The 23,341-nt window shown below is 49.6% G+C and overlaps 8 protein-coding genes across 8 annotated transcripts; 3 read left to right on the top strand and 5 right to left on the bottom strand.

Annotated features, from left to right (window-relative positions):
- Positions 1-347: 347 nt before the first annotated feature.
- Pdw03_8542 (YjeF C-terminal domain, carbohydrate kinase-like protein) lies at positions 348-1,725 on the top strand (the record flags this gene model as incomplete). The annotated part of the gene is made up of 6 exons (XM_066101997.1): positions 348-441; positions 503-542; positions 590-636; positions 695-705; positions 755-787; positions 844-1,725. The coding sequence occupies 6 exons, from the start codon at positions 348-350 to the stop codon at positions 1,723-1,725; spliced, it is 1,107 nt and encodes a 368-aa protein (XP_065957080.1).
- A 1,421-nt stretch (positions 1,726-3,146) lies between these two features.
- Pdw03_8543 (Adhesin, putative) lies at positions 3,147-3,500 on the top strand (the record flags this gene model as incomplete). The annotated part of the gene is made up of 1 exon (XM_014678193.1): positions 3,147-3,500. One exon carries the CDS (start codon positions 3,147-3,149, stop codon positions 3,498-3,500), a length of 354 nt encoding a protein of 117 aa, XP_014533679.1.
- A 396-nt stretch (positions 3,501-3,896) lies between these two features.
- Positions 3,897-6,509, bottom strand: Pdw03_8544 (DNA replication licensing factor Mcm7, putative; the record flags this gene model as incomplete). Its single annotated transcript, XM_014678194.1, has 4 exons — positions 3,897-3,965; positions 4,025-5,945; positions 6,003-6,133; positions 6,192-6,509. 4 exons carry the CDS (start codon positions 6,507-6,509, stop codon positions 3,897-3,899), a joined length of 2,439 nt encoding a protein of 812 aa, XP_014533680.1.
- A 350-nt stretch (positions 6,510-6,859) lies between these two features.
- Positions 6,860-10,666, top strand: Pdw03_8545 (Peroxin-1; the record flags this gene model as incomplete). Its single annotated transcript, XM_014678195.1, has 4 exons — positions 6,860-6,970; positions 7,032-7,268; positions 7,320-7,398; positions 7,455-10,666. The coding sequence occupies 4 exons, from the start codon at positions 6,860-6,862 to the stop codon at positions 10,664-10,666; spliced, it is 3,639 nt and encodes a 1,212-aa protein (XP_014533681.1).
- Positions 10,667-12,400: 1,734 nt separating this feature from the next.
- Pdw03_8546 (Zinc finger, MYND-type) lies at positions 12,401-13,234 on the bottom strand (the record flags this gene model as incomplete). The annotated part of the gene is made up of 4 exons (XM_066101998.1): positions 12,401-12,491; positions 12,549-12,599; positions 12,714-12,722; positions 12,912-13,234. The coding sequence occupies 4 exons, from the start codon at positions 13,232-13,234 to the stop codon at positions 12,401-12,403; spliced, it is 474 nt and encodes a 157-aa protein (XP_065957081.1).
- A 340-nt stretch (positions 13,235-13,574) lies between these two features.
- On the bottom strand, positions 13,575-15,209 carry Pdw03_8547 (Zinc finger, MYND-type; the record flags this gene model as incomplete). Its single annotated transcript, XM_014678197.1, has 3 exons — positions 13,575-14,501; positions 14,553-14,849; positions 14,946-15,209. 3 exons carry the CDS (start codon positions 15,207-15,209, stop codon positions 13,575-13,577), a joined length of 1,488 nt encoding a protein of 495 aa, XP_014533683.1.
- Positions 15,210-15,804: 595 nt separating this feature from the next.
- Positions 15,805-16,434, bottom strand: Pdw03_8548 (TonB box, conserved site; the record flags this gene model as incomplete). Its single annotated transcript, XM_014678198.1, has 1 exon — positions 15,805-16,434. One exon carries the CDS (start codon positions 16,432-16,434, stop codon positions 15,805-15,807), a length of 630 nt encoding a protein of 209 aa, XP_014533684.1.
- Positions 16,435-17,436: 1,002 nt separating this feature from the next.
- Pdw03_8549 (Carbamoyl-phosphate synthase, large subunit) lies at positions 17,437-21,155 on the bottom strand (the record flags this gene model as incomplete). The annotated part of the gene is made up of 3 exons (XM_014678199.1): positions 17,437-17,544; positions 17,605-20,654; positions 20,813-21,155. 3 exons carry the CDS (start codon positions 21,153-21,155, stop codon positions 17,437-17,439), a joined length of 3,501 nt encoding a protein of 1,166 aa, XP_014533685.1.
- Positions 21,156-23,341: the final 2,186 nt, after the last annotated feature.

Consider the following 23,341-nt stretch of genomic DNA (forward strand, 5'->3'; position numbering starts at 1 on the left):
ACTGTCAAATACCTACTTTTTTACTTCCGATCACTTTACATGATCTCTCCTTAGTTTTGGGGTAGACCTACATGTTACCTCCGCGTTCTGAGCGTTCGGGGTGTCCATAGACGGCGATGCCTTCTTTTTTTTTGGGCTTGAAGCACCATCAACAGCGAGCACTATTTCAATATCAACTTTTCTTTTTTGGTTCCATCCTTCTATATTTATGTTGTAGTCAACATTTCAGCTACAAGCTAGGTTGTCTAGGCCCCACTTGGCGGGTGACATCACCTGTGTTCACCCTTAGCGCTCCAACATGCTCTTGAAAGCTGTCTTGTACAATTTCAAAATTTCGCAAATTCACCATGGAGTCCGTTCATCATGTCTCGGTCTCATCAAAGATTCTCTTCAGCAAGGTCCGCAAGATCGTACCTCCAATGCTTGAAAAGTTCCACAAAGGTCTGTTGATCAGGTCCCCATCTGCCACGCAATGAGCAATCCCCGCCGACTATTATTCTAGGTCAGCTCGGTCGTGTAGCCGTTATTGGAGGCTGTGTTGAGTAAGTTTTCTGATTGGTGACATGGGCATTCTGTTAACTGGCACAAGCTACACTGGAGCTCCATACTTCTCAGCTATGGCCTCTGCAAGACTTGGTATGTCTCCTAAAAAGGCACATGCTCTCCACCAAATATGTTAACTCTCAAACCGTAGGATGTGACATGGTATGTACGAAAGGCAACATACCTTCTGCAAACTACTTACAACCACCAGAGCCATGTACTCTGCGAACGATCCGCAGCACCAGTAAGCTAACAAACACCCGGCCTAGATTGAATCCACTCTGAAAATGTAATACACAGGTTATCAAAGGATACTCTCCAAACTTGATGGTACACCCACTACTTCCAAGCAGCGACACTGTCAAGGATCCCGATTCAATTGATGCAGCATCACTGGCAGGTCCGATCATCGGGATGCTGTCTCGCCTTCATGCACTTGTGATTGGACCGGGTCTCGGCCGCGACGGCGTGACGCTAAAGGTGGTTGCAGAAGTTATTAAAGAGGCGCGGTCACGATCGATCCCATTTGTGCTAGATGCAGATGGATTGTTGATTGTTACGCAAGACCCGAGTTTGGTCAAAGGCTACAAGGAGTGCATTCTCACGCCAAATGTGGTAGAGTTTAGCCGTCTAGCCAAAGCTCTGGGGGTCAAGGTCGCCAGTCAAGTGGAGATCGCGCAAGGCGAAAACGGCGACGCCACCAGCAAAGCATCGGATGCGTGCGAACGGTTATCTCAAGCACTCGGTGGCGTCACGATACTCCAAAAGGGCCCTCAAGATGTGATTTCCAACGGGGTTACCAGTATCATCTCCGATAACAAGGGTGGCCTCAAGCGCAGCGGCGGTCAAGGAGACACTCTGACCGGGTCACTGGGTACATTCCTTGCATGGCGAGCGGCTTATCATGAGAGATTGTGGGACTCTGGCGAGCAGGACAATGACAAGGAGGCGCAGAGTAAAGAAGACGTCCAGGCAGAGCTCGATTCTGAGAATAAGCGCATGTCCCCGACAACAACTCTGCTATTGGCGACTTGGGCGGGGAGTAGCATTACACGAGAGTGCTCAGGGCGAGCCTTTGCAGCCAAAGGGCGGAGCATGCAGGCCAGCGATTTGACAGATGAGATTCACGGGGCCTTTTTGAGGCTGATTGGAGAACCAGACGGGTCTAAGACGCACCTCTAGGCTACCGTGACAAAGGCTCATAGCAAGGCATCTAAGCACAAGAAAGACAGTGCAGCTGTTGAAGATACCCGAGCATGTCTCCATGTATCTAAGCTATTCACAAACCCACACCAATGGAACATGTCTCGTCCACTTTTTTGGTGCTTCTCACAAGCGGTGTCTACAGTTCCCAAAAAAAAAGAGCCTTGAACCCCGCATCTCATGCTCCCAATTCGGATCCGATATCACAATCTCAAATTTACTGGCTTACATAGAAGGTGCCATGGTAGCTTAGGGCATTTGTTGAATTTCACTGGAGATAAAGAAACAGCTCATAGTATGTGAACATCGGCATTCAATAATACATTGACCAGCATGGTCAAACCCCGTCATTCGGTGCTTACGCTTAAGACTCAGGCCTCAGGATGATCCCGATTGCCGACTATTAGATGAGACTATAATAATATCGATCAAGAAAGGTCGTCTGACAACATGAGATCACTATTGAGACTTGGAGTACTGGGTTTGATCGGGTTCAACAAGGCAAAAAGTGTGTCGTGAATGGGCAACCTTCCCTGGACCCCTAACCTTGATGATATGCAGTGTGAATAAAGACCAAAAACAAGGTACCACAGCCTCTGCCTCAATCTCAAGTAACCAGTGTCCACCTTTTGCTGTCTCGCTCGCTTTAATCTGCCTTTCGCTATGTTCTCAAAGCCCTGTCGAAGATGGAGTTGGTTGCATAAAAGCCCGAGCAGATCGAAGAATTCTCAGCTCGTAACCATAGAGCTTCAAGCAGTGTGAGACATCTACCTTGGCAAGTTAGAATCTCCGCGTTTCTATACGGGTGTTAACGTCGAGATCTGAATGTGGCGAGAGGGATATAGGCGGGAGACATGCACCCTGCCTCAAGCCTTCTGCTGAATCTATAAAAACAAAATCTAAACAGCAAGAGTCGTGCTGCTCAAAGGCAATGTTGAGCTAAGAATCCATCCACAACACCTTAGTCAATAAGCATTGGTGGTGTCTGGAGGTATAGTTCCAGACCTCGTATTCACAACCCCGGTTCCTTTGGCTTCACCGTCCCTCCGAGCATAAGATGTCAGATAGTGAACCTATACAGAATTACCGAATCCAACCGGTGGCACCATATGCAGGCATCGTCTCCTTCGTGGACCGATCTTCATAGTATACTGGGTAACCCTGGCTGAAAATGATCCCGTGATGCAAAACAGCGCTGATTCCGCAGGGAACAGGGTGAATAACTTCCAAAACAAAGGGTCTCCGAGCCTGATGATTTACATAAATAGCTGTGCCCTTGGAGACGAGTATAAAAGATGGCGAATCTCCCAGCAGAGCATAGCGCCATCGGAAACCAGTCCCAGACAGAAGACACCAGATCTGCTTCAAGTCTATACTTGAATCCAACTATATCCATCAAGATGCATTTCTCCATCATCGCCTTGATCATTACAACCGCCTCCCTAGTGGCAGCTGACCCAACCCCGTGGCCCCAATGCGGCACCTGCAATCCTATCTCAGGCGAGAACTGGTGTGATCCGTCCACCTCGTGCATTAACACGGGGAAATCATTCCATTGCGCCTGCCGTGCTGGCTTCAAGGCGTCCCAGTACAATGACGACACATATCATCAGTTCCGCCTGCCGATGCCAAAGTATGAGTTCCTTGTTTTCGTTCCTGAGGAGACGGCTTGCAACACTCCCTGTGACGATCTGTATGCTGCTCCTTCCGATCTTTGCAACGAGGTCAAGCTTCAGCACCAGTGCGCGGCTTAGAATGACGATTCAGGGTAGGAGTGTGCTTTTTGGTAGCAGAGGGAAGAGTGAAATATGGGGGACTTGATGTCAGGTATGGTGGTAGTGCAAGAGGCTTAAGGGACTGAGTTGGGTCCATAGCGCGAGGTGTTCTGGCGACTTGCATGTGTACATGAGTCACTCCTGAATTGAAATTGGTTTAGTGGAAAAGTAGAATGAAAATGTAGATTAAACAAGCAGATTGGGAAAATCTTCTTAATTGACCCTACGATATCATTAGAACCGACTCCATTTCTCCAAGAATACACCCAAACTCCCGCCGCCTTGGCCCCAGCCAGTTTCATATGCATCTTCAACACGTATAAAAAGCCCGATCGACATTTTAGAGGAGAAAAACATAATGAGAGACTTTCACAATTACATGTCCATATCACCGTCAACTTCAGTGAAAAGCAGACGTGTGCCGTTACCAGTGACTTGCCAGAGCTAGAGGGAATGTTAGCCAAAAATGAGCACAGTAAGCTTCTGGAGTTATCAAAACTTACGTTCATCTCGGCATATTCATCGATAGTCATGGTGAGGTTATCCTCGGTGAAGCCTCGGGCCAACACACGCTCACGAATACGTCTCATGCTCATCTCACCTTCCTCGCCATCTCCAACAGCAGCGGCACCACTCTCCTTCATGCTGCGAATCAAGTTGTAGATCTTGCTGGATGGGGTGTTGTCGGCACCTGACTCGCCATCGTTGTACAGGGAAGCCTTACTGATCTCGATGAGACGTAGAGCCTCATCAACATCCTCACGAACAACCTCCTCACTAAAGCGAAGACGAGCAAGTGCCTGCGAAAGACGAACGATACCAAGAAGAGTACGGGGGCTGACGTGAGAGAACTGCCTCTTTTTGGACTCATCGATCTTTTGTCTCTTGCGCATGGCCACATAAGCACCAACCATGTAGTCAGAAACAGAGGTAGGCACAATCGGACGGAATGTGCGCGCCTTGGCAACGTACTGACGAACCTCGTGGGGAGTGAACAGCACGCCGGCTTCTTCACTTTCCGGGTGCTTGTTGTGCATGTGGACGTAGGTGACGTGGTGGGCCAGCTCTTCATCGCCCTCGCGGGATGGGGTATCCAGAAGCAGGAACATGACATCGAAACGAGAGAGCAAAGCGGCGGGCAGGTTTATGTTCTCCACGGGTGACACCCGTGGGTTGTAGCGACCATATAGCGGGTTGGCCGCTGCCAGAATAGAAGTACGAGCGTTGAGGGTGGTTGTGATACCGGCCTTGGAGATAGAGATGGTCTGCTGTTCCATCACTTCGTGAATAGCTGTCCGATCCGAGTCCTCCATCTTGTCGAATTCATCAATACAGCAGATACCGTTGTCGGCAAGGACAAGGGCACCTCCCTCCAGCACCATCTCGTCTGTGACGGGATCTCTCATAACTGCAGCGGTGAGACCGACACCACTGCTTCCTCGTCCGGTTGTGTACACGCCACGAGGAGCAACCTTGGTAATGTATCGAAGAAGCTGAGACTTAGCCACACCAGGGTCACCCATCAAGCAGATGTTGATGTCTCCACGGATGTGCATGCCATCACCCATCTCTTTCGTGACACCACCAATCAAGAGCAATAACAATGCCTTTTTGACATCAAGATGTCCGTAAATTTCAGGTGCAATCGACCGCGAAAGGTATTCATACATGTTACCGGAACGCTGGTGCTGCTCGATCTTGCGAAGGGTGCGGCTATCCATACCCATCTCATTGTAGGATTTCTTGTGCTGGGTGATGTGCTGGGCCTCCAAATATGTGTCAGTGAGCAGACCCGCGCGAATAGCGCGGAAACCAGTGTAGGGAGTGGGCAAAAAGATGCCTGCGATGTCTATAACGTCACCGGGGTTCAGTTGGCGAGTCAGAGCGCCGTGGCAGTGAACAGTCAAAGTTCGAGGAATGTGGCCGACGGGAACTTGATCGGCCATTTCCTGGATCTTCACTTCCTGGAAGGGAACAAACTTCGATGCACGAGTTGACAGGAAGAGTTGACCCTTCGAATTGTTCTTCTTGCATTCCTCTGACAAACACTCGCTCAAGGGAAGGAATTGCTTAGTGGTGATTGGCTGGAACACTTCGCAACCACAGCGATCGCAAGTGTAGGCGTTGATCTGTACAGCCGGTTTGACATCTGAGACACGGGTCGTAATACCGCGGACTGTAATCAAGCTTCCCAGGTGCTCACCACGCACATAACGGACGGCGAGGGCTTTGGAATCGCGCTCGGCACTGGAGCCCGAGGGCGTGAGGGGCTTGAAGTTGAGGGTATACCTGCGGGTGAGCTCAGGAGGGAACATCGATGGGGCAGTCGCAGCAGTTTCCATGTCGGCCTCCATTGCTGTTTCCATAGTCTCATTTCGCTTCTCACGCTGAGACATGATCACATCAAGAACATCGTCTTTGAACCTGCACGATAATTAGTTTCGCAGTCAGCAAATTCACGCAGGGACAGATTTGACATACGTGACATCCTTCGTCTCCCTAGGCATAACTTCATCGACCGCTTGAGAGACAACATCGATATAGCGTTTTGTGTTCTTTTCGATAGATGCGACGAGCTTCAGGTCTTCTCCCTCGGGCATGGACTTCTCGAACTATTACCAGCAGGGTGAGCTTTAAATTAGAGAGAATGGTTCATTATCGGAAACTTACAACTGACAAGTCATCCAACTCAATCAAGATATTAGATATATCCCGATTTGCGATATCTTGCAGAATTTGCATGTACTTGAGCTTCGGCTCCCGGTGCCTCCTTGCTCCTCTGGCGTTTGCCCCATTGGTCCCATCGGCATCATCCATGAAATCGTATTCATCACTAGTCTGGCCGTCGTCGATGTTCAGATCCTCCAATGCCTCGGTCGCAGCGGCTTCCGAGGACGATTGGAAGGTCTTGAACCCCTTCAAGAAATCCTTGAAGCCATTCAGTTGCGCAGAATAATCCACAGGTGGGGGATATTGAAGGAGAGACATTTTAACAAAATGCGCTCAATTTCAAGCGCAAAGAATGGATAGTGGGATCGGGAGAGAAATAGAGAAGAGGGTCCGCCTAGTGACTATTCGAGCCCCTACCAAATTCGTAGGTCGAACGCGAACGCGAGGCTAGGACGCGCTGAAAATGAGACTAACCTAATTAGGAAAGGTGTCAATTATCATGGATTATGTATTTATCCGTATGTCCGTTATCAACCTAGGCATCACATGACTCGTCATCGGGCCGAGGCGAAAGATGTGAAGTGTGGAGTCCGGGGTCGTGTTTCTGCGAGTTCACGGTTCCTCTCCTCCTTATCTCTCCAGTGCTCGCGATCGTTCAGCGCTTCAAAATGGCTCTTAAGAAGCCTGCTGTGACGGCTGAAGTTGCCCTCACTACTCTCAAGAGCTGTCTTGTTAATCTACCGCCGTCGCTGGTCGCTCTGCTGGTCAATGCAAACACGGTCAGTTTACTAGTCAGTTTGTTTCCACGGGCCATTCCTGTCTAACTCTTAGTTATACCAGACTGCTCAGAATATTGTCATCGAATTACAATATAAATCGACCGCCGGAAAGGCGAATGGGGCTCCCTCGCAGCAATCATGCTTCCTCGGTTGGACGGGTATGCCGAGCAAGCGCAGACTTGCGCCTGTCGTTGGGAAAGACGGTATCAACAGTGGATATTCGAGGGAACAGGAAATATCCACCATCGAACTTGATACCACCTTTGGACGGCTCCTTGGTCTCACAGAAGGTCAAAAGGTACAATGCTCCCCGTGCGTCACAATCCACGTGGAGCGCTAACACTTGCAGGTCGGATTGACCGTGCACCTCGATCCACCCGTTGCACATACGATAAACATTGAGCCATTGACACCAGAAGACTGGGAGAGTGCGTTCAAATTATAAACTGCTATCATTGAACCGGTACTAACTCGACATCACTAGTCATTGAACTCCACGCCACATTCTTGGAACTTAACCTTTTGTCACAAATCCGCGCTCTACCTAATCCTACATACAATGCAGGGCAACCGGTGCACATTCACCCACTCGCATTGCATCTATCTCCCACATCTACCGCCAACATTGTCGTCACTTCTCTTACACCCGCTCCCTCAGATACCTCCCCCTTTGCCAAAATCGCGCCGGATGCAGAAGTCATAGTGGCCCCCAAAGTTCGATCCAAGACAATCAAAAGCTCTAGGGCTGACAGCCACAGTGTTGCTGGTAGCAGCAGGAAGAGTGCCGGGGGCCGGAGTGCTTCGAGCACTGTACGCCAGAAGAGTGGTCGGTCCGACTCCACACGAGGCCCTCTTTACTTGAGAGGCGTGGATCGCTCAGCGACCGCTCAATTTTTTGATGGGGAAGTAGCAGATGATCAAAATGAGGGCCTCCGTATTTGGGTTGATCCGGATATGCTGGCTAGCAACGAGTTACGCGGGGCGACCTGGGCTTGCGTGTCGATTGTCCAGCCATCCGGTCTCAAATCCCCACCAGATCCCCAACAACAACTTGCTCAAGCTGAACAGCAAAAGTCCAATGATGCTGGTGCCCCTGCAACCAGGATAGTAGCTAAAATTCTTCCGTGGGAGGAGGCCCCGGACAACCAGCATGTGGCGATTTCCACCTTGTTGTGCACGGCGCTTGGTGCGGAGAACATGGTTGGTGGAATCGTCCGAGTTGAAGCAGCACCCCCACAGTTGCATCGCTCGGCAGTCAAGACACTCAAAGTCTATCCTTTCATAGGTGATGCTTCCAAAAAGAAGGACGGACTGAAGTTCGGCGCGGACACTACGGCATCTCAGGAAGCCCTAGCCGAGCGCCTCAAAGTCATCTACGGCAGCACTGGGTCCGATACTGGGCTGTTCTCGGGGCCTCTGACTGATGGAATGATTATTCCCAAATTCGAGTATCGCTCTCCAGTCTCTTCGTTCGATGGTGCTATTCTTCGCTTCGATCCTCCTTTGAAGGGAGCTGCGGATGACACAAAGCCAATGTTCGGATGGCTGCTGGGCTCAGAAGCGAAGCTAAATCTTCAAGTCCAAGCTGAAATTCCCAAGCCATTTGACCCTAGTTCATCGACGCTACATATGGAGGACCTTCTCCCAGAAACCGCCCCTCAATTGGTAGGGATTGATTCTATCATTGAACAGTCATTGAAAAACCTGACAAAAACCTCATCAATCTTGCTGACCGGTGGTATTGGTGCTGGTAAAACAGCCCTTTCCCATCTTTTGGCCCATCGCCTAAGACGAGATCATCTCTTCAATATCAAGTATTTCTCTTGCCGCAAGCTCGTGACAGACGAAACACGTATTTCCAACATAAAGGAGACACTGAACCGCCTCTTCATGTCCGCATCTTGGTGTGCACGTCTTGGTGGTCAGTCAGTCGTGATCCTTGAAGATCTGGACAAGCTTTGCCCAGTGGAGACTGAATTGCAAGTGGGTGGAGACAATGGCCGCAGTCGCCAGAACAGCGAAGTAATCTGCTCTATGGTTCGAGAATATTGCGCGCTGAATTCTTCCGTTGTGCTCCTGGCCACTGCCCAGGCCAAAGAGTCCCTCAATAATGTTATCATTGGTGGTCATGTCGTCCGTGAAATCATTAATCTGAGAGCCCCTGACAAGGAAGGACGTCGAAGAATTTTGGAAAAACTCACTAGCGAAGATAAACCTACAGAATGCTCAAATGGGCATGTGAGGGCCACAAGCTCCTCAACACAAAACTCATGGTTGGATCCTTCAAACCCGGGGAGCCGACCAAGCTCTTCTGGGGGTGATGGGTTTGTTATTGGAAGAGATGTCGATTATCTAGAGCTGGCCGGCAAAACAGATGGGTACATGCCCGGTGATCTTGTGCTACTTGTTGCGCGCGCACGCAATGAGGCCCTCATTCGCTCCGTCTCAGATCTGACAACATCATCAAAAACGATCACTCTCGGGTTGGACGATTTTGAAAGTGCCTTGAAGGACTTTACACCAGCTTCTCTTCGGAACGTTACTCTTACCTCGTCAACAACTACATTTTCCTCTGTTGGTGGCTTGTTCGAAACTCGCAAGATGCTGTTGGAAACTTTACAGTATCCTACCAAATATGCCCCAATCTTCGCACAGTGCCCACTGCGACTACGGTCTGGGTTACTTCTCTATGGATTCCCCGGTTGCGGTAAGACAATGCTGGCGAGTGCAGTGGCTGGCGAGTGTGGATTGAACTTCATCAGTGTGAAGGGCCCCGAGATTCTGAACAAATACATCGGAGCCAGTGAAAAGAGTGTTCGCGATTTGTTTGAGAGAGCCCAAGCTGCTCGCCCTTGTGTCCTCTTCTTCGATGAGTTTGACAGTATCGCACCTAAGCGTGGCCACGACTCCACCGGTGTCACAGATCGTGTTGTCAACCAGCTGTTGACACAAATGGACGGCGCAGAAGGCCTCTCGGGCGTTTATGTGCTGGCGGCAACGTCACGGCCTGACTTGATCGATCCTGCCCTCCTTCGTCCTGGCCGCCTCGACAAGTCCCTTCTTTGTGGCATGCCCAACCACACAGACCGTGTTGATATCATCCGCTCAGTGAGTGAAAAGCTGAAGATGAGTGACGAGGTCACGTCTCGCCTAGATGATATTGCTGCCGCGACCGAAGGATTCTCCGGTGCAGATCTGCAGGCTGTCGTGTACAACGCCCATCTAGAGGCCGTCCACGACGCACTGGGTGATCGCTCTACCGATACAGCCAAGCCCACTGCGAAGGCCAACTCTGCCAGTGCCTCCAGCAAATCTTTCATTCAGTTCCTCTACTCATCTTCGGAGGAAGCATCTGGGTCTGTCTCCATGCCAGCCCCGGCAGTGATTTCAGCCAAGCTTGAGTCAATCAAGAACTCGCGTCGCCGCCAACGCCAGCTTGAGCAGGGAACTTCTGGTACGAAGACCGCGGTCCCGGTGGCCAAAGGCGCTGAGCCTGATGCAGACGAGCTGCGTGAGGATATCATCGTTCGCTGGGAGCATATTGAGCGCTCATTGGCTACTACGCGCGGTTCTCTTCCTCCTGCGGAACGTAGACGTCTCCAGGGCATCTACCGGGAGTTTGTCGCTGGCCGCAATGGTGAGATGCCCAATGGTGAGGCTGCCAATGAGATTGGAGGTCGAACAAGTCTAATGTGATGTATTTTATGATTTGATTTCTTGTACAGTGTAAATATGAACGTCCATGCATGATCGATTGATTAATTTCGTTCTATTCTTGCTATTCTTGCTATTATCAATATTAGTAAATAGACGTAATTTTAAACATGTGAGTGTTGTGTCTGATATTGGATGCGACAATGATCAAGCCCAGGAGCTCATGGGGGCAATTTTGGCACACCTTTAGCATTTATGAATCTTTGCCTTGTAGGTTTACAATCTATAGTGTTTTGTTGGGAATTTTGAAACGAAACAAAGCAGTGGAATATTATGTTGGTCCATTTGCTAAAGAAATTAGGGCCTCACACCTTTCAAGTGTGATGGAAATTGAACATGGGACGTAAACGGCAGCAAAACGGTCTCAATTTCTTTCTGTACATTTCAACAATCAAGCAAGGTAGGCGGAATGTATTAAATACGTGTAGAGCCAGGATTTGCAACTGTCACACAAACACAAAAGGTAGGTTCATCAGGGCTATGTTGACTGAGAACTGCTTGGGCTCCTCGGTCTTGTCTTCTTGAAGGTTGGGGCTAAACGCGCTTGTAAAAAGAATTGTGCTGGCGTTGCACTTTTATAGTGTAACGCAGCTAGATGGAGGTCACTTGCAGGGTTGGGATGTCTGCCCAATTCGCGCTAGTTTTCATAGCCACATATCTCATCCGAGGAAAGAAAGACGGAGGATGATAGGCAAGACCCAGTGGCCTTAGGTAGCAGTGAGGCTCTTTTTGAGCCAGACGAACAAGCCTTTAAAGATTGGAGAGAAAGCGTAGTTTTCCTCAGACAGGGTCTCCTGTCCTGACCACACTCGATAGATTTGATCTCATCAATGGGTACTTGGGAAGAGGGGAGGTGAAATCTGCTTCAAGTCCGAAATCCTTCCGGAAGAGAAAAGATACACAGAGAGATCGAGTGAGAGATATTTGGCATTGGAGTAGCTGTGAGCATCCATGTTCATTAGCGCTGAAGGCGGCATTGTGTGCCGCGGAGATGTAGTTCGCTCATCGAGTATTTGTCTGTCAATCCATGAAGTTCGGTGGGCTTCAAATGGTTGAGAGATAGGCGGCTAGGACTGGCACAAGGAAAGCAAAGGAGCTCATCTTCCACATTCGATTAGGAATCACGCAGGCAGCCAGTCAAATCAAGATAGATGATCAGAAAGACGAGAGGGTCGGCCAAACGAACGTTGTCAAGCAGTAGGATCAACTTCCCGGTGTTGCCGTGCTCCATAATGTCGCAAAACCTAGACCCCTCTATCATAGTACTTCTGCTTTTGAGAAGCCAATCAGACATAACAGCTAGGGACTGATGAACGCAGAACGGGAATCAGGGGCTGGAAGCCCTAAGCGCATCAGGACAGCCCAAATTGACATGAGAAGTTCGAATTGTTTGTGTATATTCAATAAACCCCAAACTCTTCTGAGAAGTGCACCGGAATTCAGTGAGCATATCAATTTCTAGCCTCGATGCCGCGGCTAGCACAAAGTGTCTTGCGTCCGTTAAATTTGGGGGGTCGACGTGGCACTCGTGGCTTCAACGGTAGTCAATGGGACTAAGAGTGGGGTCGGAGTGCCTTCCAGCTGTCGAGAGATCAAGAGATTGCAAAAAAAACCATTTGTCGGTTTATATGTTCGTAGTAGAGATCAATCGAAGTCTTGGGGACAATATACAACCAACTCCAACTATTAATTGATGAATGAGCATCTGGAATTGAGCTACAGGTGAAGAAGGTGAACTTTCCACTTGACGAGCTCGTACCTGGTGGTCAACCCCAGAGAGCATACTTGCAGCAACTTGTCTATATAACTATCGTATTGTTAGCATTCAGAAGTGAGGACCAAATAAGAGGAAGACTAGAATCACCAATGGGCAGCCAACCGCTCAAAAACCAACCTCCACGCTACAGAAACCTCCCTTACCATCATCACCGAAAGCACCAGCAGAAAGCTCTCCTAGACGTAGCCTTAGTTTGCTCATTGACTAGCTGCTAAGCTCCGGCTCCGGCAAAGACACCAGCACAAGCGGCACCCGGGGACCCTATGAGAATCAAAAGTCAGCCAAGTCTAATCCAAAAGACTTTTTTTTTTAAATAAAAAACAAATATCATCTCAGATAGGACATGTGAAGTAAGAAAATAGGAAGAATGAAGTGAGAATAAACCGAAATGAAATCGAAATCAAGACAAGAAAGGCCAGAAGAAGTAAGAATGGAATGGAATTAACTTACCAACGTCGTCGGTGCGACAGAAGACTCGGAGCATCACCACAGATCAATATTGGGGCGGGGGTAGGCTTACCCCGGCGCTCTGCAATTGATCCCATGAGTGCGCGAGCCTCCTGCCGCCGACGGTGGGCTTCGTACCCTGGGATCTCCTGGTAAATGGGAGGAATCGCCGGAGTCCTAAGGTCGGCAATCCGGGGGGTCGCAGCCCGACGACTGGCCCCGTAGTGGGAAATTTTACTGGTCTCAGGGGTGGCACAACTCTCATCCTTAGTCTGGGAGGTTGGAGGTCCATTTTCCATTGACCAGCGGTCCGAAAAATCAGCCATTTTGGCAGTTATTTGTGGTATTGAATTGCCCTTGTAGGCAATGAAAACGAAGGCAAATATGAAGAGAGAAGAGAGAAAGAGGAGAGAGGAAAAGAGCAATGGGATAAGGACTATTTATATAGTCCCCCGCCAGCCCAAAGAAGAAGGGTCGACCGGATTCGAAGGCGTGACGGCCATGTGCCGGCATCGACCCCAGATCGTTCCTGCTCTCTCCGGCAGAGGAAATGAAAGCCCATGAAGCACGTGGGCACTACTGTTTTGTTAAATCAGATCCAGTGAGGCCACGTAGGAGTTTGATCAAATTTTGTGTTTAAAAAACAACAACCAGCTCTGGGTATGTTCACTCTTTCTCTAGAGCCTCGTTGACAAGAAGTCCAAGCTTGTTCCACTCAGCAGAGAGAACAGCCCTGGTCTTGCTAGGATCAAGGCCATTTGCTTTGAACTCATTGTGGACCTGTACAAATTGGTTTCCGACGAGTTTCCTAAAGCTGGGCACGGTGCAACTCTCCGCCTGAGTACTAGTAAGTTCAGCGAGAATGTACCAAATTAAGTAGTGAAAGTTCAACTTGAAGTCATTGATCTGGACAGGGTCTTTCGGGTGAGGCTGGAATCCCTCCTGGGAAAGATAAACAGTGAGCCTGACCAAGCTCCATGCATGGATGTGTCGGATGGGATGGGCCTTGTCGTAAACAACAGGATCAATTCGCAGATATCGAATCGCAGCGTGGATGAACGCCCGTGTGAAGTTGCCAGCCGTTAGGAGAGATATGATCAGCTTGTCGCGGAGAGATGCGTATGGCTGACGGGTGAGGGGCCAGAGGGCTGTTTCATGGAGCCGGTGCATAGCAGCTTCTAGCTTCTCAATTGCCTCTGCTGGCTCTGTGCTGGTTGCAGTTGCTTTCTGCATGAGCTCTAGGGCTTCACGCTCTGCTGTTTCTAGGGGCGTCATGTCTTCAGGTGTAGATAGGAACCGGTCTTCAAGGGTTTCCGCTCCCATCTGACACTTTGTGCACTGGCAGTCGAAGAAGTAGCGTTCTTTCAGTTCATTGCAGCGGATGTCGTATGGCGTTGTGGTGTCGATGTAGGAAATGAAGATTTGCTCGCCTTTTTTGATGGGATGCATAGCCTTAACGTACAGTTCTTCACCGTCGAATCCAACGGTAGAGTTGTAGTCGCAGCTGTGGTTAATCAACCCAGCATATGGATGCATGTAAAGGCCAATGCGGTCATACATGGATGTGGTAAGGTTGAAGGAATTGAGATCTAGCTAAAAGATAGTTAGATGGAAAGCCTGCGGGATAAGGCTGAGAGCAATTACCTTAGCAGCATAAGAAGCGACAGTTCCTTCATCCACGTCCGTCCCAGAGTATCTCTTCACGGCTCTTGCTGTCAGGTTGATCCTATCCAACTGGCCTTGGCTCCCCGAGATCTCATTCATGTGAGTCTCTAGGCCATCAAAGACCTTGAACTCTTCAGAATCGTACTTGTTCCGCACAGTGCGCAGCACTATGCGTAGGAGAGCACGAGCATTGTTGGGAAGCACCATAGGTTTGACATTTTTGAATATGAGGCATTCAACAGAATGCGCAAACTTCCAGTCTTTAGATTGACAAGCCTAGTAATCAAGCGTTAGACGATCCAAACCGGAATAGAATCTTTGGTAGGACGAAAAATGTGAAACAGCAAACGATCTATCTCCATAGCGACTCACACGATCACAATACTTCACGACACGACATCCCGTGCATGCCTTCAACTCGTTTCCATTTTGCATCTGTCTCTTCCCAAAGCAGCCAGCACATGTGTCTTCTAAACGTGGAGAATCAAGAACCGCCACGAATGGCGTTTTGATGTGCAAAACATCTTCGCCGGGGTTGATGTCGGCTGTCGCAAACAGGCCATTGCCCATGCCATTGGGGGCAGGCTGTGGGACTGTCCTTGTGCTCACCGAAGGTAGTGTTTTGCTTGATGCCATTGCGGTGATCTGAACATTGGATTAAGAATTGTCTGAAGATATAAGGATCAGAGTGGGTAGGGCGGTGAATATTTGTCATTGTTTTTGAATCTCTTGGCATTTATCCAGGAAGATCCAGAGTTTCTCTCTCACACATCACCACAAAAGGCAGCCTGATATGAGAATCATGAGAACTCTTTTACAGATCAAATTTATCTCGTAGGGAAGAGCAACCCGTCCAGCATCTCATTGTTGTCACCATGGTAACCATATTCCTACGGCATGCAAGTCAAGCCCAGAGATAAGGGCAGTGAGAGGAAGAGAACATTGGTGCAAACTCCAACAGAAGCCGAAACTGGCTCTATCTGTATGAAAAATGGTGACGTTGGCGTGAATGAAGGCAAAGGAGTACTGCCTAGATGCTGAAGACCTACAGATCCTACCAAGCAAAAATCTGTGCTTGGCCAGGTTCCAAAGACTCGAGCCAAAGGTTTGAGACAAGTTTGGGGTGACTATTAGATTTACAAACAGCATAACTCAGTTAAAGTACATAGACCCAGAGACTCAATTTCTCACTAATTAAACGTCACACATGAAAAAGGCTCCAACTCAAGACCTAGAGCATAGCCACAAATGCAACAGCAGCAGCCACACCCAACGGCGCAGCAGTGATCAAAGGCTTTGCGGCAGCTGCAACACCGCCAGTAGACGAAGTAGGAGTAATCTTGACCGGCGTAGTCGAAGCCGTGGCATCAGCCTTGAGAGCGTAGACACCATCGGTGATAGCAAGAGGCTTGTAGCTGACCAAGGACGCCGGAATGGATTGTGTGCTAGAAGTGGAATCGGAAACAGTGACATCATCCTCCATGCCGGTGTATGCAATACTCCAGGAGCACACGGCAGATTCAGAAACATGGGTGAAACTACATGACTCGGCAGCAGTTGCGTGGGCCGTAACACCACTGGTAACCAAAGTTGCTTCAAATGAGACGCTGTAAGTGGTATCGCCCTGGATTAGGGTTGCGGGATGGTGCAATGCGCATTTGGCTGCGCCTGACAAGCAGGCGATCTCGTAAGTCGTGGCGTACTTGTCGATGCCAACCAGTCGAGCTGCGGTGCTGGAGTAGGCACCGATGTTGGCGCCAGAGCCGTTGTCAATTGCGAAGTAGCTGATGGTTGTTTTGCTAGGCTCGTCGGCTACGGCTAGAGCTGCCAGGGTAGAGAGAAGGAACCAAGATGAGCGCATGTTTGCAAGATTCGAAGGTGAGGGGTTTTAGAGCCGTAAAAGAAAAGGAATTGAGGTTGAGCAGAAGAAAAACAAGTTAGGAAGCAGGAAAAAAAAAATTACAAAACAACTCATATTGCTTCATGACTAGCGTTCCCACTAGGCCCTCCAAGAAGAGTCACGGAGGTTCGAAAGCCAATCATCCTTCGTATGTTGTATGCTAGCGCTATACTAGAATGTGCCAAAGCTCGAGCTTGGCGCTAGCAGGTCACTCGGGTATTGGCCGTGATGAAGAACCGAAGATAGTTATATCACTGTACGGAGCAAGTGTAAGTCAATACCTAGGCAATCTTAGGGAGATAGAAGTTCGAAGGTACCTCGAAAGCAAAGGTTCAAGAACGCTATCAGCCATGAATTGCACTGGTCGCAAGGGTCGGCCAATTTTGCTGTCACGAAGCCCTTTTAAGTGAGATATCAATGATCTTCCACAACATAATTGGCGCCCACAAGAGGCTCAAGCTCCTCATAGCCCTATCAACGGATATTGTGGCTGAGCTCCTGGAAACGAATCATGTTTAGTACAAGCCTGAATAAATAGATGCACAAGTACGCAGTCTGAAGGAGGGATCTTAAAGCACGGTCAAATTCGTAAGATATCAGGAGGATATGAGCACTACACATCTATATCCGACCTTGATTCGCCGTAGAGTAGAGATTAGAGATGAAGAACAATTCAACAGTTCATAAAGAAAAGACAACATTCCAACCCGAGAGTACCAAAATTAAAATAGGCCGAAACGACTATGCGCGCCATCTATCAACAAGATCGCCCTGCCCACTACACAATACAGAAAGTTTAGATCCTGTCCTATGTTGGAAAATCATGACGGGAGGACCGGAGGAGGTCATAGGGGATATCGAGCGGAAAGAGATGTTGACATCCTGTCTCTCTTTACCTCGACATGGTGAGGCTTTTTTTTTCTTCTCTTCTTCTGTCACTTTGTGCAAAGAAAAAGCAGAGATTTACAGTGCCTTGCCGCCGACGAAATTGGACCAGGTGCGAACCTCGGAGGGAATACCCTCCACACGGGGCAGCTTCTGGTTCATGCACTGAGCGAAGAGCTGGGCAGTCTGTAGAAAGGATCGGTTAGTGACTTAACTCATTTCGGGCATTCAGCACCGTAAACATACCTTAGGCTCCATGAAGAGAGGCACGCTGAAATCGACAGCGTTACGACGCATGACATAGTCCTCATCAAGCTGAGTCTTGCCACGGGTCTTGGCAAGGTTAAAGCAGCCACGGATGTCGTACTTCTGGAACACCTCGCGGAGAGCACGCTTGTCCTTCTTGGGGAACTCAATCAGCTGCACGGAAACGTTGGCAGCGGACTCGAGGTGATCTTTGACAGTGGGGTTGACGGCGAAGAACTTGTAGCCAAGAGGGTTCAGATAATCGACAATCTTGGCCAGGTAGGGCTGGGTGATATCGCCGCCGAGCAGGATACCCTCACCGGGCTCAGGCATGCGGAAGTTCATGGTGGACTGGAGAGAAGACCAGTAGGCCTCAATCAGATCCTTGCCGAAGCAAGCAATCTCACCGGTAGAGGACATCTCGACGCCCAGGAAGGGGTCGGCACCAGCCAGACGGGTCCAGGAGAACTGGGGAACCTTAGTGGCCAGGTAGTCACGCTTCACCTTCATGAGGTCGACGGGCTCGGGGACATCACGGCCGACGAGAGCTTTGGTGGCGACGTCGATGAAGTTGGTACCCAGGACCTTGCTGACGAATGGGAAGGAGCGGGAGGCGCGCAGGTTGCACTCAATCACCTTGAGTGCGGGCTCGGCACCCTCCTGGTCAGCCTTGATGATCTGCATGTTGAAGGGACCGGTAATGTTCCAGGCCTTGGCGACCTTCTCGGCGATATCCTTGACGCGGGCCATGATAGGCTCGTCGAGGTTGGCGGGGGGCAGCACGAGGGTGGCATCACCGGAGTGAACACCAGCGGGCTCGACGTGCTCGGAGACGGCGTGGACAATCAGCTTACCGTTGGAAGCGACGGCATCCACATCGATCTCCTCGGCACCCTCGATGAACTTGGTGATGACCACGGGGTGGTCGGGGGAAACAGCAGCGGCATTCAGGAGCTTCTCCTTCAGCTCATCAACACTGTAAATGACGTTCATGGCGGCACCGGACAGGACGTAACTGGGACGAACCAGGACGGGGTAACCAACAGTGTCGGCGAAGGTTTCGGCATCAGCGACGGAGGTCAATTCCTTCCAGGCGGGCTGATCGACACCAATGCTGTCGAGGATAGAAGAGAACTTGTGACGGTCCTCAGCCTTGTCAATGTCCAGAGGGTTGGTACCCAGAATTGTGGCACCACCGCTCTCTTGCAAACGGAGGGCAATGTTCTGAGGCAGCTGACCACCGACAGAGACAACGACACCGCTAGCAGCCTCGAGTTCGTAGATATCCATGACACGCTCGTAGCTGAGCTCCTCAAAGTACAGCTTGTCAGCAGTATCGAAGTCAGTGGAGTAGGTCTCGGGGTTGTAGTTGATCATAACGGTCTTCTTGCCCATCTCGCGGAGGGAGAGAGTGGCGTTGACAGCGCACCAATCGAACTCAACGGAGCTACCAATACGGTACACACCGCTACCCAGAATGATAGTTCCGTGGTCATCGAAGGTAACATCGTGGGAGGAAGCATTGTAGGTGGTGTAGAGGTAGTTGGTATCGGCAGGGAACTCGGCAGCAAGGGTATCGATCTTCTTAACCCAAGGGGTGATTCCAAAGGACTTACGGCGGGCACGTACATCATCCTCAGTGGATCCAACCAGGAGAGAGATCTGCTTATCAGAGAAACCGAGCTTCTTGGCCTTCAACATAATCTCCTGCTTGAGGCCGAAGAGACTGCCGATCTCCTTGAGCTCGTTGTTGCAATCCACAATGTTCTGGATCTTGTACAAGAACCACTTGTCGATCTTGGTCAGGTCGTGGACCTTGTCAACAGAGTAGTTCTCGTGGAGCATAGCCTGTCCAACGGCCAACCAGCGGCGATCGGTAGGGTTGCGGAGAGTCTCATCCAGATCATCGAACTTATCACCCTGGAGACCAAGGTATTGAGGGTCAACCTGACGGATGGCCTTCTGCAGGGACTCTTCCCAAGTACGACCAATAGCCATGACCTCACCAACCGATTTCATGGCGGAACCAATGTCGCGGTTAACGTGCTGGAACTTGCTCAAGTCCCAACGGGGAATCTTGGTCACAACGTAATCCAGACTGGGCTCGAAGTTGGCGGTGGTGGTTTTGGTAACGGCGTTAGGGAGCTCGGGAAGAGTGTGTCCCAAACCAATCTTAGCCGCGGTGTAAGCGAGAGGGTAACCGGTGGCCTTGGAAGCCAGAGCAGATGAACGCGAAAGACGAGCGTTGACCTCAATGACACGGTAGTCGAGTCCATCGGGCTGCAGAGCGTACTGGACATTGCACTCGCCAACAACGCCCAAGTGACGGACAATCTTGATGGCAGCAGTGCGGAGCATGTGGTACTCCTCATCAGACAGAGTCTGACTAGGGGCAACAACGATACTGTCACCAGTGTGGATTCCGAGAGGGTCGAAGTTCTCCATGTTGCAAACGGTAATACAGTTGTTGGCAGCATCACGGACAACTTCGTACTCGACCTCCTTCCAGCCTTTGAGGGACTTCTCGACCAAAATCTGGGGGGAGAGAGACAGAGAGCGCGAGGACAAGTCACGGAGCTCATCGGGGTTGGAAGCGAAACCAGAACCCAGACCACCGAGGGCGTACGCAGATCGGACGATGATGGGGTAGCCAACCTCCTCGGCAGCCTTGAGAGCATCCTCAACGGTCTCAACGGCGGTCGATTCGGCAATAGGGATATCAATCTCGTTCAGGGCCTGGGCAAAGAGATCACGGTCTTCACTTGTCTCGAGGGTCTTGATGGGGGTACCGAGAACCTTGACACCGTAGCGCTCAAAGGTGCCCATACGGTTCATCTGCACACCCAAGTTCAGGGCGGTCTGGCCACCGAAGGTGAGGAGAATACCATCAGGACGTTCGCGCTCAATGACATGGGTAACATATTCGGGGGTAACGGGGAGGTAGTAGACTTCGTCCGCAAGCTTGTGGTCGGTCTGGATAGTCGCAATGTTGGGGTTGATCAGGATTGAGTGAACGCCGGCTTCCTTGAGAGCTTTAAGTGCTTGAGAGCCTGTGTTATCCCACAAATCAGAAATTAGTTACTGCTGTCACCTGAACTGATTTTTAGAGGTTTCCCCGCAGAAAAGCTTGCCGTCTAGACCCCCGTGGGGACTGGCGCGTTGATCTAATCGCGCCAAAAAATTTCACCCCCAAACGGTTCCAACTTACCGGAATAATCGAATTCTCCAGCCTGTCCAATGCTCAGACCACCACTGCCGATGACGAGGACCTTCTTGACATCGACGAGGTTGCTACTGGTCGAGACCGCACCGCTAGCGAGGTAAGACTCGGCGACTGGGGGCTGCTGAGAAGCCAGGCGGTTCAAGGTGCTAGAGAAAGAACGGAGCTGCTGAGATCGAGCCGTGGGGATCTTCTGCAAGCGTAGAGTCGAGGCCGTTGAACGGATGGATTGAGATGAGAATGCGCGAAGAGAGAGTGCCGGGCGGGTTTCAGCAATGCAGCGCTGGCGCAGCAAGGCCGCGGCCTGCCCACATCGAGCAGCAAGAACCATTGCGCACCGAAGGTAATGTTTCAATTGCTGAGAGATGTGTTGAGGATGAGTCTACGCTTTGATGGGATTCTTTTTTTTCCGCCACAAAGTCGCTAATTGGCTTGCTCCCTTCACCGTATACGGCTCCACTTTTGAAGAACGAGGGAAAGCCGGGGGATAATTGGGGATGATACCTAGATATAGGTCTAGATCTGGAGGATCTAATAAGGAAGGTTAATGGTTTGAGGAAGAGGTTGATTTTGTATTTCCTTGCTTCTTTCTTTTTTTTCCCTTTTTTTTTGGCTCTTATTTTCTTTCTAAATTTTTTTTTTTGGACGCGATGAGTCAAAACCTGGATGTGGAGACGGGGGATCTTTCGGCAAATATCTTTCTTATATACACTAAATCGGATGTCCATGTAGATACTATCTTATATATCGATTCTAGGTAATTCTCTATGGCCATATCTACATTGTCATATGGAAAAGATAAAATATATGGTAGGCAATTGGGAGCTTACGGCAAAAAATCCATGCGTGTCACCCTATGATGTACCTGTGGACAATGCCGATGCCGGACCTCCACCCTATCTCTTATCTCTCGACTTCAAGCAACAAATTACACCACAACCCTAATTAACAGTGAATTGGCTACCCAAACTGGCTAACCTAATACGCCTGTTTAAGATCCCTATTCACAATGATTTTGATCATTCAAGTAGCGCGTGCGGAGGATGCATCTTTGATTAGCAGTGTTCGTTGCTCAGTGAGTCTAGGCACTTGGGGCTGCTTAGTGGTTGGCTCGGTCTTCAGTAAGTCCTCCAAGGGTTAACAATTAATTGATACATTTAGTCACAATCCTTTACTCCTTTTCGTCGCTTGTGAGGTCCCGGACATCATTTGCAAGTTCCTGACATGATAATCAAGTTAGCCCCACTGGCCCCCAAAGCATTGTGATTTTTTCGTGTTGTACGGAGTAGACATGAAGGATTTAAAGTCTTAAGATCTCGTCGGCTTGGATTGGAAGATAAGGCAGACGATTTAGAATGGCCAGACCTTTCTGGGGTCGGTCTCAATAGCGATGTGGTTGAAAATGAAGAGACGAGACCAGCAAGTCTTGCACAGAGGAAAGCCCACCCTCTAGACTGATAAGAGGGACCTTGAGTAAATCATAGAACGAATCAAGAGAGAGAGGAACTTGGCTTGTTTTGAATAGTGGCAGGCATCCACGAAAGAATCGACAGAAGGATGAGGTCACGAACGGTCGTTTCATGTCTTCCACCAGACTCTCGGGTAATTTTGTCTAGAAATGGAGAATAGTAACCCGCAGTGTAGGTCACAAATAGATCGCTGGTTTGAATAATCCCGGACACAGCATCAGTCTGAGAATCGGGCACATAAACATGGGATCTATGGGGTGTATTTTGAAATTGAACCTCGAGTTTGCTTGACAGCAACATAACACGCACATAATAGGTCAAGGCAAAGTTGAACCTACCATGATCTCCTATTGATGTTAGAGCAAGACTTTCTCCACTTGCTTCTTTTGTTGTTGCGTCTCTGTCGTGGGTAGCGTGGGAGTTTTATCTTTTCGGTCTGACGCCCGGTAAATGATAGGCAAGACAAAAAGCATGAGTGGAGATAAATTGTTGAAACGATAATAGCGGCATGAAGCAGCATCACAATATTGACGATAGATAGGAGAAACCCCCATATAGGAGATCCAAGTAGACAGAGAGCATGGTCCTATAAAGCATAGAATCAAAGTTGTAAACCATGGAATCTTCAGGACTAGAAATGGAGACCTAGAAGCCAAGATAGTGATAACCCCCCATCTTTTGTAGCATGCAGTTCAGGAGACCAAGAGGGGGACTATGAGGGCGATCATCCATTGCATCGGTAGATAACGAAGAGGGAGTAGAGGTTCCCACACCCATAGTGATTTTTAGGTTGCAGCACAGAAGAGAACTATCGGACGTAGTGGGCGGCTTTTGAAATCGTCAAAAAATGAAGAAAGTGCATGTCCTAGGCTCCTCCAGGGATGCCCTGAGGTGATCAGCTGGGCTTATATAATCAAACATGACAAATAAGTAAGCCGTGACTACGGAGTAGTTATCCATGGATCCATCCACTTTGAATTGATTTGGCGGATCTGTTTATATATACACCAACCACAAGTATCAGCGTATGTTCCGTGTCCTGTTTCAG

This window comes from Penicillium digitatum, chromosome 3, assembly GCF_016767815.1.
Source record: "Penicillium digitatum chromosome 3, complete sequence".
Classification (NCBI taxonomy): Eukaryota; Fungi; Ascomycota; class Eurotiomycetes; order Eurotiales; family Aspergillaceae; genus Penicillium; species Penicillium digitatum.